Genomic DNA, 14,875 nt, shown 5'->3' with positions numbered 1-14,875 from the left:
TTTAAATATAAAAAATTATAAATAAATAAATTATTATTATCACTCTCTGAACTAACTCAACTTTAACTGCCGCTTGCATCAAAAACTAAAACTTTATGTTTGATGCTTTTCTTATACGCTGACTGGGATATCCAGATGTTGCCACGTCATCAAAGAAGTAAAACCAATGATTCTGATTTACTCTAAAGACTTAACTTGGTCTAAGGGTATCTGCTTTAAAAGGAGAGAAGAGAGATTCAAGAAGAATTTTATTTTGTTTAAAAAATTGAAAAAGAAAAAGGAAAATCTTTGACACAGAATCCTTATAAGATGTTAGATCTATCTTTCTTTTTTTTTTTTTTTAATAGTTTGATTTAATCATTTTTTTTTTCAAGAAACCAAAAAGAATTATTCAAGAAAATATAATTTGTTAATTTTAATGAGCTGGATCCACTCTTAATGGAAAGTAATTAATTTAGAAGTAATTGAAAGAAAAAAACAAAATAGCTGAAAAACAGCTATTCATATCTTTAAAATATTAGCAAATTATATAAATAAGAGTATAGAAAACGCAAGTTGATGATGTTCAGTTTTTATCACTCTTCTTCATCTTCCCCAAATTTCTAATTATTCTAGGTTTTCGATTGTTTCAGAAAAGATAAAATAAGTGATTGATATTACAGTATTAGACTCTGGAATTTGGAATTTGGAATTTGGAATTGGAATCGGGTTTTTTTGTTTTTCGGATGTGTAGTCGTTTAATCGAGAAAGAAGAAGGAAGAAAGTGAATAGTTGGGTTGGTGTTCTAGAATTGATTGATGCTTCAACCAATGAATATGGATAAGTTCAGTTTTACACTTTTAATGGCTATTTGGATGTAATCAAGAATCAAGAAAGAGAAGAAAGAAGAAAGTTTGAGAGTGGTTTCGACCGATAAACATGGATAGGTCTATGTCGTCAGCGAGTTCAACGGCTACACGGAAGGTCGGTGATAGGGTTCCTGATCAGTTCCCGGCTGGCCTTCGGGTTTTGGTTGTTGATGATGATCCAACTTGTCTTAAAATTCTGGAGAAAATGCTTCGGAATTGCCTCTATGAAGGTATATCTCCTTATCGAGTTGAATTGTTTTTTCCCCTTTTCTTTTTAAAGGTTATTTCAAGGATATTTTGGCAGTTCTTTTTTCTCTGTAAATTTTGGTAGAATATTGGTAGAACAGATACTTCTGTTGCCATCACATATGTTCCTTATTTATCTGTTACTGATTAGACGTTGGCATATTAAAAGATCTGGAATTTCTGAAGGACAGAGAATAAAATCAAATTAGAAGAGATTTGAAGCAAGCTTAATTTTGTCGATTTTAAATGCCTTGTGAACTAGTCTGGTATTTGGCTTGACATATAAATTTTAAACTCAAGATGCATAAGTGATTCCTAATCTCTTGAATTTCTGTTTAAAGTGTAAAGTGTTTGCTTTATCCTTTAATTGATTGAATGGGTTGGGTTATTTTCAGTAACCACATGTAATCAGGCCATGGTTGCATTGTCTATGCTTCGAGAGAGTAAATCTGGGTTCGATATTGTTCTAAGTGATGTCCACATGCCAGACATGAATGGATTTAAGCTCCTTGAGCACATTGGGCTGGAGATGGACTTGCCTGTTATAAGTAAGTCTTCATACTTAGTAATTTCTGTTCAACTTTACCTATCTGGAAAATTTGATGATTTATAATTTTTTTTTTCCTGTGATTTTTGTCATTTTATGCAGTGATGTCAGCTGATGATGGAAAAGATGTTGTTATGAAGGGTGTCACTCATGGTGCATGCGATTACCTGATCAAACCAGTTCGGATTGAGGCAATCAAAAACCTATGGCAGCATGTAGTTCGGAAGAGGAGGAATGAATTGAAGGACTTTGAGCAATCAGGGAGTGTGGAAGATGGTGACCGATCCCAAAAGACATCTGATGATGTAGACTATGCATCCTCAGTGAACGAAGGGAGCTGGAAGAGCTCCAAGAAGAGGAAAGATGATGAAGATGAAGGGGAGGAAAGGGATGATACTTCAACATTGAAGAAGCCAAGGGTCGTCTGGTCCGTTGAGCTCCATCAACAGTTTGTTGTTGCTGTGAAACAACTGGGAATTGACAGTATGAATCACTTAACCCATGTCTTCTGCTTTTGATCCGTCCTTTCTCCCCACTCTTTGTCCCTTTGTGCTTATAATGTATATGTGAAATCATGGGCGCAAAACAAAATTCATAATTATTCTGTGCTTTTAATGTATTCCATTTATTTGAGTTTTGAAAATGTCATTCAAAAAGCCAGAAATTATTTAATGAGTTCAGGGTTGGGGGGGAGCCTAATGAGCTTCACTGCAGGAAAAGTGAGATATGCTCTGTTGTATATCTAAGAAGACCTTTTTTCGATCGGTTGATTTCGGAATATCACCATCTGCTTATGTTGAATACATAAAGAAGATAATAATTTATTGTCCCTTTTGTTTTTTAATTTTAATAACATTAATGTAGTGGCAATTAAAAGCAAAGAAACTGATTCATTTTGAAGGCTCAAAAGAATATAGATAGATTTAAGGAGAGACAACCCTTTCTACTGACAGCAACTTGTTCCTTTCTCTCTTGTTTTTCCAAAGGGTGGAAAATGTTTGCTAGCCTCAAAATTCTGCTGTAATTGTTTATGATAGTCTTTATTTATGTAGCCCTTTTTTTTTAGTTTCTTACTTTGGCATGAACTATCGATAATTATAATTAATGCACAACTATTTGGTTGTAATATGATAATCAGGCCAAACAATAACCTCTTTTTGGCCCAAACAAGTGAAACTGTACTTGTTATGATTGTGTCACTGAAGTAATCGGCCCTCAACCAACCAGATCTCTAGACTTAAAAGAGTCCTGGCATCCAAACTAATTATGCTCTTTCTTGATACTTGAGAAACCAGACTGCCATGAAAGATCTGATTTATGTTTGATCAAGTGGCCATATTGTGTTATCATGTGAAATACTGATGCTCTCTGCTGAATCTAATTTCCATGAATATTAGGAATTTAGGCTTCTGCATTAAAAGTGGGTTTTGAACTCTAATGAGACATGGGAATTCCCTGTCAGTGTGGGCACGAAACTAGTTATCTTATCTTAAACATTTTCTTGCGATATTGAGAAGTCACCGGAATGATAAAAAATCTAAAGAGTGATATCGTTTTAAGCACACACAATTTAAGAGTACTCTTAAATTCTATAATCTGTATTGGTGCTTAAAACAGTTCAACATCTACTGGGAACATGCTCTGAACAGCATGCAAAATCGATATGTGTGTGTCAATGCAGAATTTATATGTACAATTCATTGGCAGGTATGTAAAACCTACTCTACAGATTAACATAAAACTAACATAAAGAAGGTTTAGAGGTCCTATACAATGAAAGATTAAGTGTTTAGACTTTACAGTGGCATATGACTAAAATTTGGAATGGTTAGAGAAAGTAAAGTATTCAGTGAAATTACTGTACATTTTATAGGGTCTTATATTTCAAAAATTGATAAATGAATAAGGGAAAAGTTACATAACCTGTCAAGAAAACTGAAGACAAAGGATAAAAATGTTTAGAACAACTATCTTCAATATTCTATTCTTGTGGTCACGATTAAGCTTGGTATCTCAGATTCATTGGTTCTTGATAAATTTGGGAGAAAGAGAAGGGGGAGGGGGAGTGGGAGGGATGGAGGGAGAGAGAGCCTAGGTTTTTGGGAGAACTACAAATTGCTTCCCAATGAACCAATCCCAATAGGTTCTCTTAGTTTCAGAAAAGTTGCAGATTTACAAATCGGATGATAGTGCCATAAACCTCCACGGAGATGTTTGAATTTTGTAGATCAATAAGCTAAAATAATTCTTATCAAAGGGAGGAAATAATGATAGAGCAGGATAAATATATAGACAGTCCCTCATTGAAGTTTACCCTACACTAACTGTGAACAAAATGAGGTGAAGGGAAGTAATTGAATTCCAATTTATTGAACTTAGCAAACTGGGGTCTTTCAAAGACCTTGACTTTTAAAATGAGATATGGGGCAGATGGCTCAGTTGGAAGATGTGTAAAGCACATCTTGTTGCCAAAGGTTTTGCCCAGAAATTTCACATTGACTAGACTCGAGTCTTGTTGCTAAGTACACTACAGTTCAACTTCTACCTTTGATTGCATCTATCAATGACATCCAGGCAACAATATTATTGGTCCCAAGGAGGTCAGTATTCCAAAATATTTACCAATTTTATTTTTGTAACATGTTTTTGGATTTCTAGTTCTGATAATCCTACTACTACTAATAAAAAAAATATAGAATTTACTATGTTAGTATATTTCCAGATTTTTGAAGAAATGCAAGCGATAAGGCTGTCCGAGATGCCGTTTCAGCATATGTCACTGATGTTAGGTATATAGAATCTTAGTAGAAGAGAGATAAAGTTGTGCATGATGGAGAAAAACTTATTTTAGTATCATCTTTGTCCTTTTCAATACAATTTGAGTCCATCACAAAAAAATAGTCATACTGGAAATTAGGTGTGTATTTTATGGGAAATCTGATTGAGTGTTATACGACCCTCTTTAATATTATTTGATTGCATCTTGGAAAAAGTACTCAAATAGTAGAGGAGTCACATTCCACAGTCGAGGGCAGTAAGATTCTGTTTTAACTAATGTTTTCGAAATTGAATTTTATCTTGTTAGATGCATTGGAACTGGATGCCGAAATTTTGATATATTATTTATGTGTCAAAATATGTTTAGTTGGAAATACCTAAGAGGTGACATATGCAAGTACTTCCCCAAGAGGGAGGAGGGATTTCACATGAAGAAAAAAGATATGGACAGTGGTGGCTTTGATAGTAGTCTTTTAAGAAGTTAATGAAACTTCGAATTTTATGTCTAGGGTCTTTTTTAGTATATAGAATTTCTTTGTTTCTATTTTTAGTTGGAGTCTTGTGTTAGGATATTCACATCGTGTAAACTCCTATAAGAGAGTTAGTTATACAGAGAGTTTACTTCTTCCTGTTTAGTTCTTCTCCCATTTGTTGATCGTGATTGGATTGTGCCAATTTATTGATTGGTTCTTCCCAATAGATTAGTTAGGTGACTTTTTTAATCCCATAATATTCTGGTCACTTCTGTTTGTTCTGCTTTGTGAATGTACATGCTTGCAGCCAGCTTATCAGTGGATTGATTGTCAGTGCAAATGACCCAATCTGTTAACTATGTAAAATACACCATATGGTTCATTACTGCATAGACCGTTAATCAAAATTTGGTATGGGGGAAAGATGGAATATGATTGGTTTCTATCTTTCTTATTCCTTTTTATTGTAAAGTAATTCAGATAATTCTAAAGCATGTTATACTTTGTGGTCTGAGTTCAACAAAATTTCTCCAATTTACAGGATATTTGATATGTTCAAGCTTGAATATCCCCTTTGTGTCAGATGTGTGGTCATCACTATATGAGGGGACTAAATATTTACTTATTTAAACTGGTTGAAGTAAAGAATAAAGATCAAAGTTATAAGAGAAAAAAAATAATAAAAATTTAAGGAGGTGGTGGGATGGGGAGCAAAGTAAAACAGAAATGCTAATTTTGAAACACCTCCATTCTCCCAATGCCCAGTATTTCCTCTTTACTGCTGTTGTATTCTTGTCCTCCATTCTGATCCGTTTGCATGTTAAAGATTCTCTTCTTGCTTCCCTCCCTCCTCCAGTAAAAAAAAAAAAACCGCTCCCTTTCTTTTGGGTAGTAAAAATAAACCTCTATCCTTCCATACATCCACCCATCCAGCTAGGCAGCCTCTTATGATCTTATTACATTTTCCTTTCTGGTTGTATGACACTCGCATCAATCCTAGCTCCCAGATAAATCCTCTTCAAACAGTTTTGTCGATTGCAATTGTGTTTCAACTGGTCTTTATCATTCTTGTTTGTTCCTAAGAAAATTGAGGACCATTTATTTCTTTCTGCTTTCTCTTGATTAATTGTGTTTCAACTGGTCTTGATCAACCTTTCTGATTTTAAAATTTTTTAGGCAATGCTGAGGTTGTTAGTTAGAAAATTTGATAAATATTTATTTGGTTATGCCTTCTGTTGTATTTGATTGGTCTTAATCATGATTTTGTCCATTATTGCAGAGGCTGTTCCTAAGAAAATTCTGGAGCTAATGAATGTCCCTGGGCTCACTAGAGAAAATGTTGCCAGCCACCTTCAGGTATAGCTGCAGTTCTGCTTGATAGACTTGTTATCCATGGATCATACTGCATTGTGTCTCTTTGATGCTGTATTATTTAAATGTTCCAATTTAATGTTTTATTTGCCGAGGGCTCATGTTTGCCATCATATGGTACAGAAATATCGTTTGTACCTTAGAAGGTTAAGTGAAGTATCACAGCATCAGAGTGGAGTAAATACATCTTTCATGAGTCCACAAGAAGCAAATTTCAGGTCAATTTCTTCATTTGATGGGATCGATCTCCAAGCCCTTGCTGCTGTCTCAGGTCAACTCCCACCTCAGAGTCTTGCCTCACTACAGGCAGGACTTGGGAGGACAACAGCAACCTCAGGTGTAACCATGCCTACTGTTGATCAGAGAAACATATTTAGTCCTGAAATATCAAAGTTAAGATTTGGATCTGGGCAACAATTAAGCAACAGCGGTAAGCAGGTGAACCTACTGCCGGGACTCCCAACCAGCATGGAACCAAAACAGCTACCTCATCCACACCAGTCAGTCCAGTCATTTGGTAGTGTTGGTATGCAAGTCAGTGAGGGAACCTCAACCTTTCTAAACATGCCGACATCTCTCAGAACGACCTTGTCAAATGGTATGCATGGTGTACATGGCAACCATAGCAGTCCTTTAATGATGCAGATGGGTCAAACCCCATTGAGGGTTCAGTCATTGAATGAGATAGTAGGTGGTCATGCTTCTAGGATTCCACCAACCGTAGGGCAACAAATATTCTCAAATGAGAGTTCCAGTCAGGTCTTGAACAGAAATAGGAACATTATAAATGGTAGAAGTGCAGCATGCAACCCTATTTCCCAAGTCTCGTCAGTGGTTGATTTTTCAATGAACCACATGACAGAACTGCCTGGAAATAGTTTTCCTCTTTCTAGTGCTCCCGAGGTATCTACTCTCGCATCTACAGGGATGTTTCAAGAAGGGGGAAACATGGGATTAAAAGGATCAAGAGGCTTTGCTCCTAGTTATGATATATTTAATGAGCTACACCAGCCCAAATCCCAAGACTGGGAATTACAGAGTGTGGGTCTAAATTTTGATGCATCTCAACATCTCAATTCCATCATTCAGAGCAACACAGACCATGCACAATCGGTTATGGGGTGTCAAGGGTTTGCTTCTAGCTTGAAGAATGGACAGAACATGAATATGCATGTTGTTGGCAATGCCTTCGTATCATCTGGAGAAGCAAATGAACATGGGAACAAAGAAAACAGTGCACAAAGGCCTAACAATCCTCTGGTGGACAATTCATTTAGAGTAAAGTCTGAAGTACTACCTGATTTGAGCTGTGAGACACTGTTTATTCCCGATCACTTTGGTCAGGATGACCTCATGAGTGCACTTCTCAAACAGGTCAGTTTTCTGTGGCTACCTAATTGCAGTGTATTTTCTATACCTTCAGTTATAGTTTCTTATTTTGGACGACACTTTGATCACCAGTCTCACTATTCCCTTATTTTCTTTTAACAGCAGCAAGGAGTTGGGCCGGTTGAAAGCGAGTATAACCTTGATGGATATTCCATGGACAACATTCCAGTGTAGATGACCCAATTATTTCCATGGACAATGGTAGCAGTGCTGATCCACAGATCTGGGTTGCTATGATTTTGTTAGTCTAGTTCTGTTGTGAGTTCAAAGAATCAAGTTACATCAGACAAAAATATGGTGGAGCATGAAGTTTTATCTGTTGTGGATCCAATGTCCTGAATGTAGGAAACAACTGCATGATATAGAAAGGTGGTGTACATGCAAAATTTTGACTGGTTTTAGTATCTCAAGCTAACAAGTAAGATCTAGTGTTAGAGAGAGGGTTATGAAGTTCAGTATCGGTTCAAATGATGGTAGTTTAGAAATTAAGATTCCAAGGCCTCGACATCCTGGTGGAGATGGAGATCTTTTCTAACTCAAATAACACTTCAGGTTTGCTCTTTAGGAATTGAGTTGATGTACAGATTCCGTTTGATTGCTCAAGGCATGAATTTGAATTTTCTATGTAGTTTATTTTCTTGTATTTAGTACTGTACTGGGGGACTTCAGTTTTTTGAGTTAACGCTGTTGATGACTTCTACTCGTCTAATAATGTGTTTGTTCATTTAGACGTTTATTTTTTTTTCCGGATGATTTGAACCAGTCAATTTCAACTTGTTCTTCTTGGCTTCAGGCCAATTCCGGCTGCTTCTGGCTAGATCAGAATCAGTGGAATTCCGCTTCCTCGAACCTCTTGCATCATACTAAACTTCACCTCTTTTTGAATGACCAAAAAGATATTGATGATAATCTTCAGAAGCCAAATGAATAGATATTGAATTATCCATATGGTGTTGTGTGTAAGATGGATTATATACAAATATACAAATTTAGAAGCAGGGTTTCAAGAATTGGAATTAGATTGGTCGAATTGGCTGATCCTAATCCCGATTCCTGCGGATCCAAGCTGGGTTTCTAGGGTTCAGGCTGTCTCTCCCTTCCCGTCTTCCAAAACCAGATCAGATCATTTTAAGGATAGATGGAAACTGTGACCAAAGAAGGGTATAAAATAGATAAGTACATACTAGTGCCACCCTTCATCAAACACTAACAGGTATGTCAGACCATGCTCGTTCAATAGTCTGAAACCAGACTGGGTCTCTGACTCTCTGGATCCGAAGTCCAAACTACAGCTTTGAAACTCGATGAGTTAACTCAGAAATCGGCTGACCCAGTCAAGGATCAGTAGCTCACCCAATTAGGTGGTAGTTGGTACTCGAGGACTTTTAAGTCAGACTTTTATCAAAAAAACAAAAAAGACTTTCAAGTCAGACAACTCTGGTCAAGTGGATCAGGAAAGGCGGCCAAAATGGATTGGTAGATCGATTCAACTCAGCATTTTTACTTCGTGTTTGGAGTTAAAAAGAAGGGGAAATTGTTTCTCCCACTCTATCAAGAACCATCAAAGGAACCAAGATCAGAGTCTAGCTTCCTTATCATCAACTTGTGTTTCTAGGCTTCAGGCCAATTCTGGACCAGAATCGTTAGAGGTTGATTCTGATACCAATTCCTGGCCAACTCCACCTCTCTTTGATGGAAAATATTCCTCTCCAATTCCCTATAAGTGTACAGTCTGGCAGTTCGGGTTGGAGATGAGTTCGGGTTGGAGATGTTGACACGTCAAAGCTTGGACATCCAACGGTGCCGAGCTCGAGAAGAAGAAAAAAAAAAAACGAAAGTCAATGAGTTCAAACAGTTGGATGTTTAAGCTGCCAGGTGTCGACATCTCCACCCCGAACTGCCGCATTGCACACTTCAGAGAATTGGAGAGGATTAAACAAGACATTGATGACAATCTTCAGATATAAAATGAATAGATACTGAACTATCCGTGGTATGTGATCCACACTATTAGAACTTGCTTACTTGCAAGATCTATATACAATTACACAAATTTAGAACGTCTCAAAAATTGAAATCGAATTAGTTGAATTGGTCGATCCTAATTCCAATTCCAGCTAATCCAAGCTGGGTTTGTAGGGTTCAGGCCGTCTCTCCCCCTCATCTTCCAAAACCAGATCAGATCATTCTAAGGATAGATGGATACTGCGGCTGAAGAAGAGTATCCAGTATAGATAGATAGATACATACTAGGTCTATCCTTCATCAAACGCTAACAGTTATGACACACCACGCTTGTTTAATAGTCTGAAACCAGGCTTGGTCGATGGATCCCAAACTACAGCTTTGAAACTGATGAGTTAACTCTGGAACCGGCTGACCCACTCAAGGATCAGTAGCTCTCACCCAATATTGGTAGCTGGTTCTCGTTCTTGGACTTCTAAATCAAGAAAGGTGGCCAAATAGATTGGTAGATCAATTCAACTCAGCATTTTTACTTCGTGTTTGGTGGTAAAGAAGGGAGAAATTGTTTCTCCACTCTATCAAGATCCATTAAATGGACCAAGATCAAGGTCTAGTAAGGACTCAGGGACTAATCAATGGTTGGAGATATTATAATGCTTCGAGGATTACGCCTTTGCCGACAATGAATAGCTTCTGTAAAAACTGATAGGCAGGCTTAAATACAGAAATGTAAATATATCATTGGTACCAAGACAACAGACTTGGGGGCATAAATAAGAAAATGAAACAGAAAAATAATATTTAGTAGAGTTACATTCGGGGTTGTTTCATGCCAACTTCTATATCAATGTAATGTTATATAACACAATGTCGATGGGAAGATAAATCATAGTCACACCTATGAAGCTTTCCCTTCCAAATCAATATAAAATCATGAATCTGGCAGCAAACCTGGTGGGTTATCAAACTAACCCTGTTCAGCTCTTGTGTGTGGCAGTTCAGTATTTTCTAATCAATTCATCAAAAGCATCAAAGAATATGTTGCAGCTAGAAAAGAAACATCCATGCTTCAGAAAGTTATCGCTGCACAAAGATGAGCACTACAATAGCCAGGAGAAAGCTTGAAATGCCTGAAGCTGCAACCATCCTATCACCCTTGCTTGGAAGCATTGTGGGAAGCGAACACTCCAAACCATTGAAGAACACTTTGGATGGGAATGCATCCCCACCAAGCACGTTGATTGTAGGAGTATTTTTATTTGAAAATGAAATCACTGACTGCTGTTTCCCAGGCACCGGGGGATTAGTCGTTGGGTTGGCTGCTGGTGATTGTGCTACAAGATAATTCAAGCCTGGAAGTCCCTCCATCAATATGGTGTTGTTGACACCATTGATACCAGGCAGCACACTTGCTTTGAAGGAGTACATCGCTTGAAAACCAGGGGTTGCCTTGTCCAATTGCACAGCAGCAAACCAATCAGCAAAATTATTTCCACCCCAGTTGAACAGTGTGACCCTTGCGCTCCAACCAGCGGTGGAGTCTGTGTATAGATGCCAGTTTATGCTCACTCCGCAATTATCCCCACAGGGCATTGGGTTTGGCACAGGATAATGTTTGATTGAAGCCCAAGCTAAGATCATATTTGTCCGGTTTGCAAATGGGACAAGAGCAGCCTCTGATGGAAGTAGAAGGGCTGATGCAGTAGTACTACAATTACTGTTTGCACTACCTTGGCAACCACATGCACATGTACTGCATGGGATAACAGAATCATTTAAGTATGATGAGAATGAAACACAGCATTTCGGGGTTGCCGGCTGCGTCATGTTGCACACTACTTGCCAACTAGCAAGTGCCGTTGCATTTGTTGATGGCAAACCACTTGGATCAGGAAATTCAGTAGGGGTGACACGCACTGGAGGTCCACATTGGTAATTTGGGTTGAAAGTGCCATTGATCTGGAAATTCGCCGGTGGGTACAGTTGAGTGCGATTGAGGTCTGGTGGCATCTTATAAACTTGTATCAGGAAAACTGAAGTCGATTGAGTTGGATCCATTGTTGCTGGCAAGATTGTCCCGTTCCGACAACAGTAAGGGATCTTCCCAAGAGTTGAGTCATTGGTATATGATAAAGGGAGATCGACAATAGTTGGCCTTCTGTCACAATTCAAGACAGTGCTAAAATCTAGACCCTGGTAGTAAGCACCTTGCTGACCATAGAGACACCCTGTTGTGTCAACAACTGTTGGATAAGCCCCTTGCATTTTGCCAATAAATTCACCCCTCATCCAATCCCAGCTCAACATCCAATAATCAAGACGACCGAGGGGATTATTATTTGAGATTGTGACCTGTGCCATGTAATTTGATGCATATGTTTGGGTTACATCGTAGGTAATTACAAGATCACCACTTTGGCGGGGTGAAAATTCTTGTCCAATGATGGTTGTGTTCGTTTTCAAATTCGGATCTAGAGTGCAACACACAGTCATCTGACTCGACCCTACAAAAACCACACCAGACATACATAAGTTTTCTATTTCAGAAACAAAGACATACATAACATGGGCAATACTGAAAATGGTTTTAAAAATTAAAGCCAATTCAGTTAATATCTCTGTTGACCCCATTAATCTCCAATTCTAAAAAAAAGAACTTATCAACAGAAGAAAAAACAACCACTGGCCTAAATCTACATATCTTTCTTTCGATACTCTGAACAGATTTTTTCTCCATGGATAGGACTCATAAACAGACTAAAACATATTAGAAAATGGAGAAGCCACTGCCTGATGCCTATGCTAATCGGGAGGACATTCAAAAGTACTGAATCCTTTCATAACATCGTTTTTTTTTCTTTTTCTCTGACAGCCCCAACAAAGAGGTTCATATCCTTGCATCAGGGCATCATATTATGCTGGCTTCAGTTTTGGGGCTGCAACCAACTCCTTTTCTCCCTCCTTTTATTGTAACAAGTGACTAGAAACAATCTCTTCAGCTCAGAGGGACATCAACGCTAAATCTACTGCTTAATAAAAGAGAAAAGAGTTACTATTTCCATCAGAAACTTCTACACAGCTACAAAGGTGTCTGATTATTATTTAATGATACTCTCCCACATTTTCCAGTTCTCATTTTCTAAGTCCTCAACTCCTCATAACCAACTTAAAGTCACAAAATCCATTGCACAACTATAGCAGGGAGTGACAACCCAAGTCCCAAATCTAGCTTGGGAACTTCATAACTAGCTAAACAGACCTGTTGTTTGAGATGAAATAAATCTCTTCCTCTCCCCCCCCCCCCCTCCTCTTCTCAGATAAGCCATCCACACATATGTAGGTCGGAGAAATTGGCGATAACATGAGTTTTATGGGTTCTGTAAGAACCGAATTGGGGAATGATTGAACAAAACAGAAAACGTATAGGTTCTTGTTACTGAAGTGATAGATATGTACAAACCCGCTAGGGGCGAAATGTTAATTTTTGATCTTCCCTTCTTTAAACTCATAAATTCTTAAGCAGCAATAGAGGAAAATAAAACTATCCGTATAGTAATAAGAAGAAATAATACATCTTCGGTTTTCTCCATCTCAACCCCAAACTCACAAAAACCCTAAAAGCATAACAAAATGCTCCTAAAAATAGTCAAGTTTTCAAAACAAAAATTCTCCAATCTTCGATCCTTAGTCATCTAAAATCCATAACAGTACAGATAACTCCGTAATTTAAACAAAAAGAATAAGATTTGCTTCCTTCAAAACAAAGTAGACATAGATGCAAAAACAGAACTAGGAATTACGGTGCGAAGTTGATGGAAGTGAGAATAAGAGGTTACCTTGCATAGTGGGCACAGGACAGATGTAGCCGGTGTTGAGAAGCGATATGTTGGAAGGCATCGGAACACTGTTACTATTCGCAACGTCAACGCCGAATTGGGTACCGACCAAATTAACCACAGCCTCCATCTGGGTCACATCTCCGGCAGTCTCAACAGCGGTCTTGAGATCGGTAGCAGGATATCCGGCAAAAGCAGTCCCATTTCCAACGCCGGCAGGGAGACTAGTCCCATCAACCAAAACAGCATTAGAAGCAGAGACCAGATACTCATCGTGCTGAAACCCGACGAATACTTGCCAGGAATTGAGATCTTGGAGACCATTGTTGAGGACTTCGAGTTGTGACTCAAACTTGTAAGGTTGGCGAGGTGAGCCGGCGGCTAGATGGGGAGGGATAATACTTCCCGTTATGTAGGTATACGATAGGAAGATACCGTTGCAGACATCAGCGCTAGGAGATGGAGCCACAGGCTGAGCGATGGAGATTCGCAGAGAGATGGCGAAGAAGAAGAGAAAGAGGAACAAGGGCTTGAAGATACGGCGGAGGTGGACGATACCCATGTTGGAATTTGAGGGGTTTAGCTTGAAAAAAGCGAAAACCCAATTGAGATTGAGAGAGAAATTTAAACTGTATATGAAGGAAGACTGTTTCACTGGACACAGAGAGAGAGAGAAAGAAAGAGAAGAAACGCGGAGGAGAGAAATGATATTATAATTTCAATACGGCATTACAGCTTTGAATAAGCTGGTAATCATTTAAACTTCTGTTTAAAAAATTTCTCTTTTCTTTGCTGGTTTCGATCTGGGTGAGTTTTGATTTGTTTTCCGATCTGAGCAGAATTGTGAGCTTTAAAGCCGTTAGAATTAAAGTTTAATAAAGAGAAAATTCTTTAGAATCAGAGAGGTGTGTGTGTGGTGGGCTCCCACTTTGGAAATATTTAGATTTCGAATGGAAAGAAGAGGGAGACAGGAAGTCGAGAACGGGCATTGGGTTCCTCTGTAGCGCGGGGTACGGTACAGATCTTGTAGTGTGGCACTAGAATTAGTCATGTGGATGAGCTTCCATTTGGACGGATCTGATTGAGTTGAAAATTCAGATTTCAAAATTAAGAAAGGGAAATCCTTCGTACATCACATCACATGCGAACGAGAACGAGGGACGGGACCGCGTTTTAAGTTTTGTTCACATTGGGCTTGGGGCCCACCGGCCCATACTCTCATTGGTCATGCCTTTCTGTTACTTCCTTCCTCTTCTGACTTTTATTCAAAAACTCGGCAAAAATGTCACTTTTCTGCTTGCAAATTACACAAATGCCACAGTCCGAATGAACGGATTAGCTACAGATACCGATACATGTCGGTGTAATTGATCTATATCAATGTCGTATCAATATTCCATACACGTATTCCGATACTTAGAA

At 38.3% G+C, this 14,875-nt stretch overlaps 2 protein-coding genes across 3 annotated transcripts; one reads left to right on the top strand and one right to left on the bottom strand.

Annotated features, from left to right (window-relative positions):
• The first annotated feature begins 689 nt into the window (after positions 1-689).
• LOC122660229 (two-component response regulator ARR2-like) lies at positions 690-8,382 on the top strand. Of its 2 annotated transcripts, none has more exons than XM_043855448.1 (6): positions 690-1,078; positions 1,490-1,642; positions 1,744-2,124; positions 6,172-6,248; positions 6,387-7,637; positions 7,758-8,382. In XM_043855448.1, the coding sequence occupies exons 1-6, from the start codon at positions 919-921 to the stop codon at positions 7,824-7,826; spliced, it is 2,091 nt and encodes a 696-aa protein (XP_043711383.1). In that variant the 5' UTR covers positions 690-918; the 3' UTR covers positions 7,827-8,382. The 2 variants fall into 2 exon arrangements, with proteins under 2 accessions (XP_043711383.1, XP_043711382.1); XM_043855447.1 differs by having other exon boundaries at positions 7,755-8,382.
• A 2,015-nt stretch (positions 8,383-10,397) lies between these two features.
• LOC122658026 (COBRA-like protein 7) lies at positions 10,398-14,119 on the bottom strand. The gene is made up of 2 exons (XM_043852877.1): positions 13,454-14,119; positions 10,398-12,121 (listed from the first exon to the last, which is right to left on the bottom strand). The coding sequence occupies exons 1-2, from the start codon at positions 14,013-14,015 to the stop codon at positions 10,695-10,697; spliced, it is 1,989 nt and encodes a 662-aa protein (XP_043708812.1). The 5' UTR covers positions 14,016-14,119; the 3' UTR covers positions 10,398-10,694.
• Between the last annotated feature and the right edge of the window lie 756 nt (positions 14,120-14,875).

This window comes from Telopea speciosissima, chromosome 4 (genome assembly GCF_018873765.1).
Source record: "Telopea speciosissima isolate NSW1024214 ecotype Mountain lineage chromosome 4, Tspe_v1, whole genome shotgun sequence".
Taxonomy (NCBI): Eukaryota; Viridiplantae; Streptophyta; class Magnoliopsida; order Proteales; family Proteaceae; genus Telopea; species Telopea speciosissima.
This window is presented reverse-complemented; position numbering and strand designations above follow the sequence as displayed.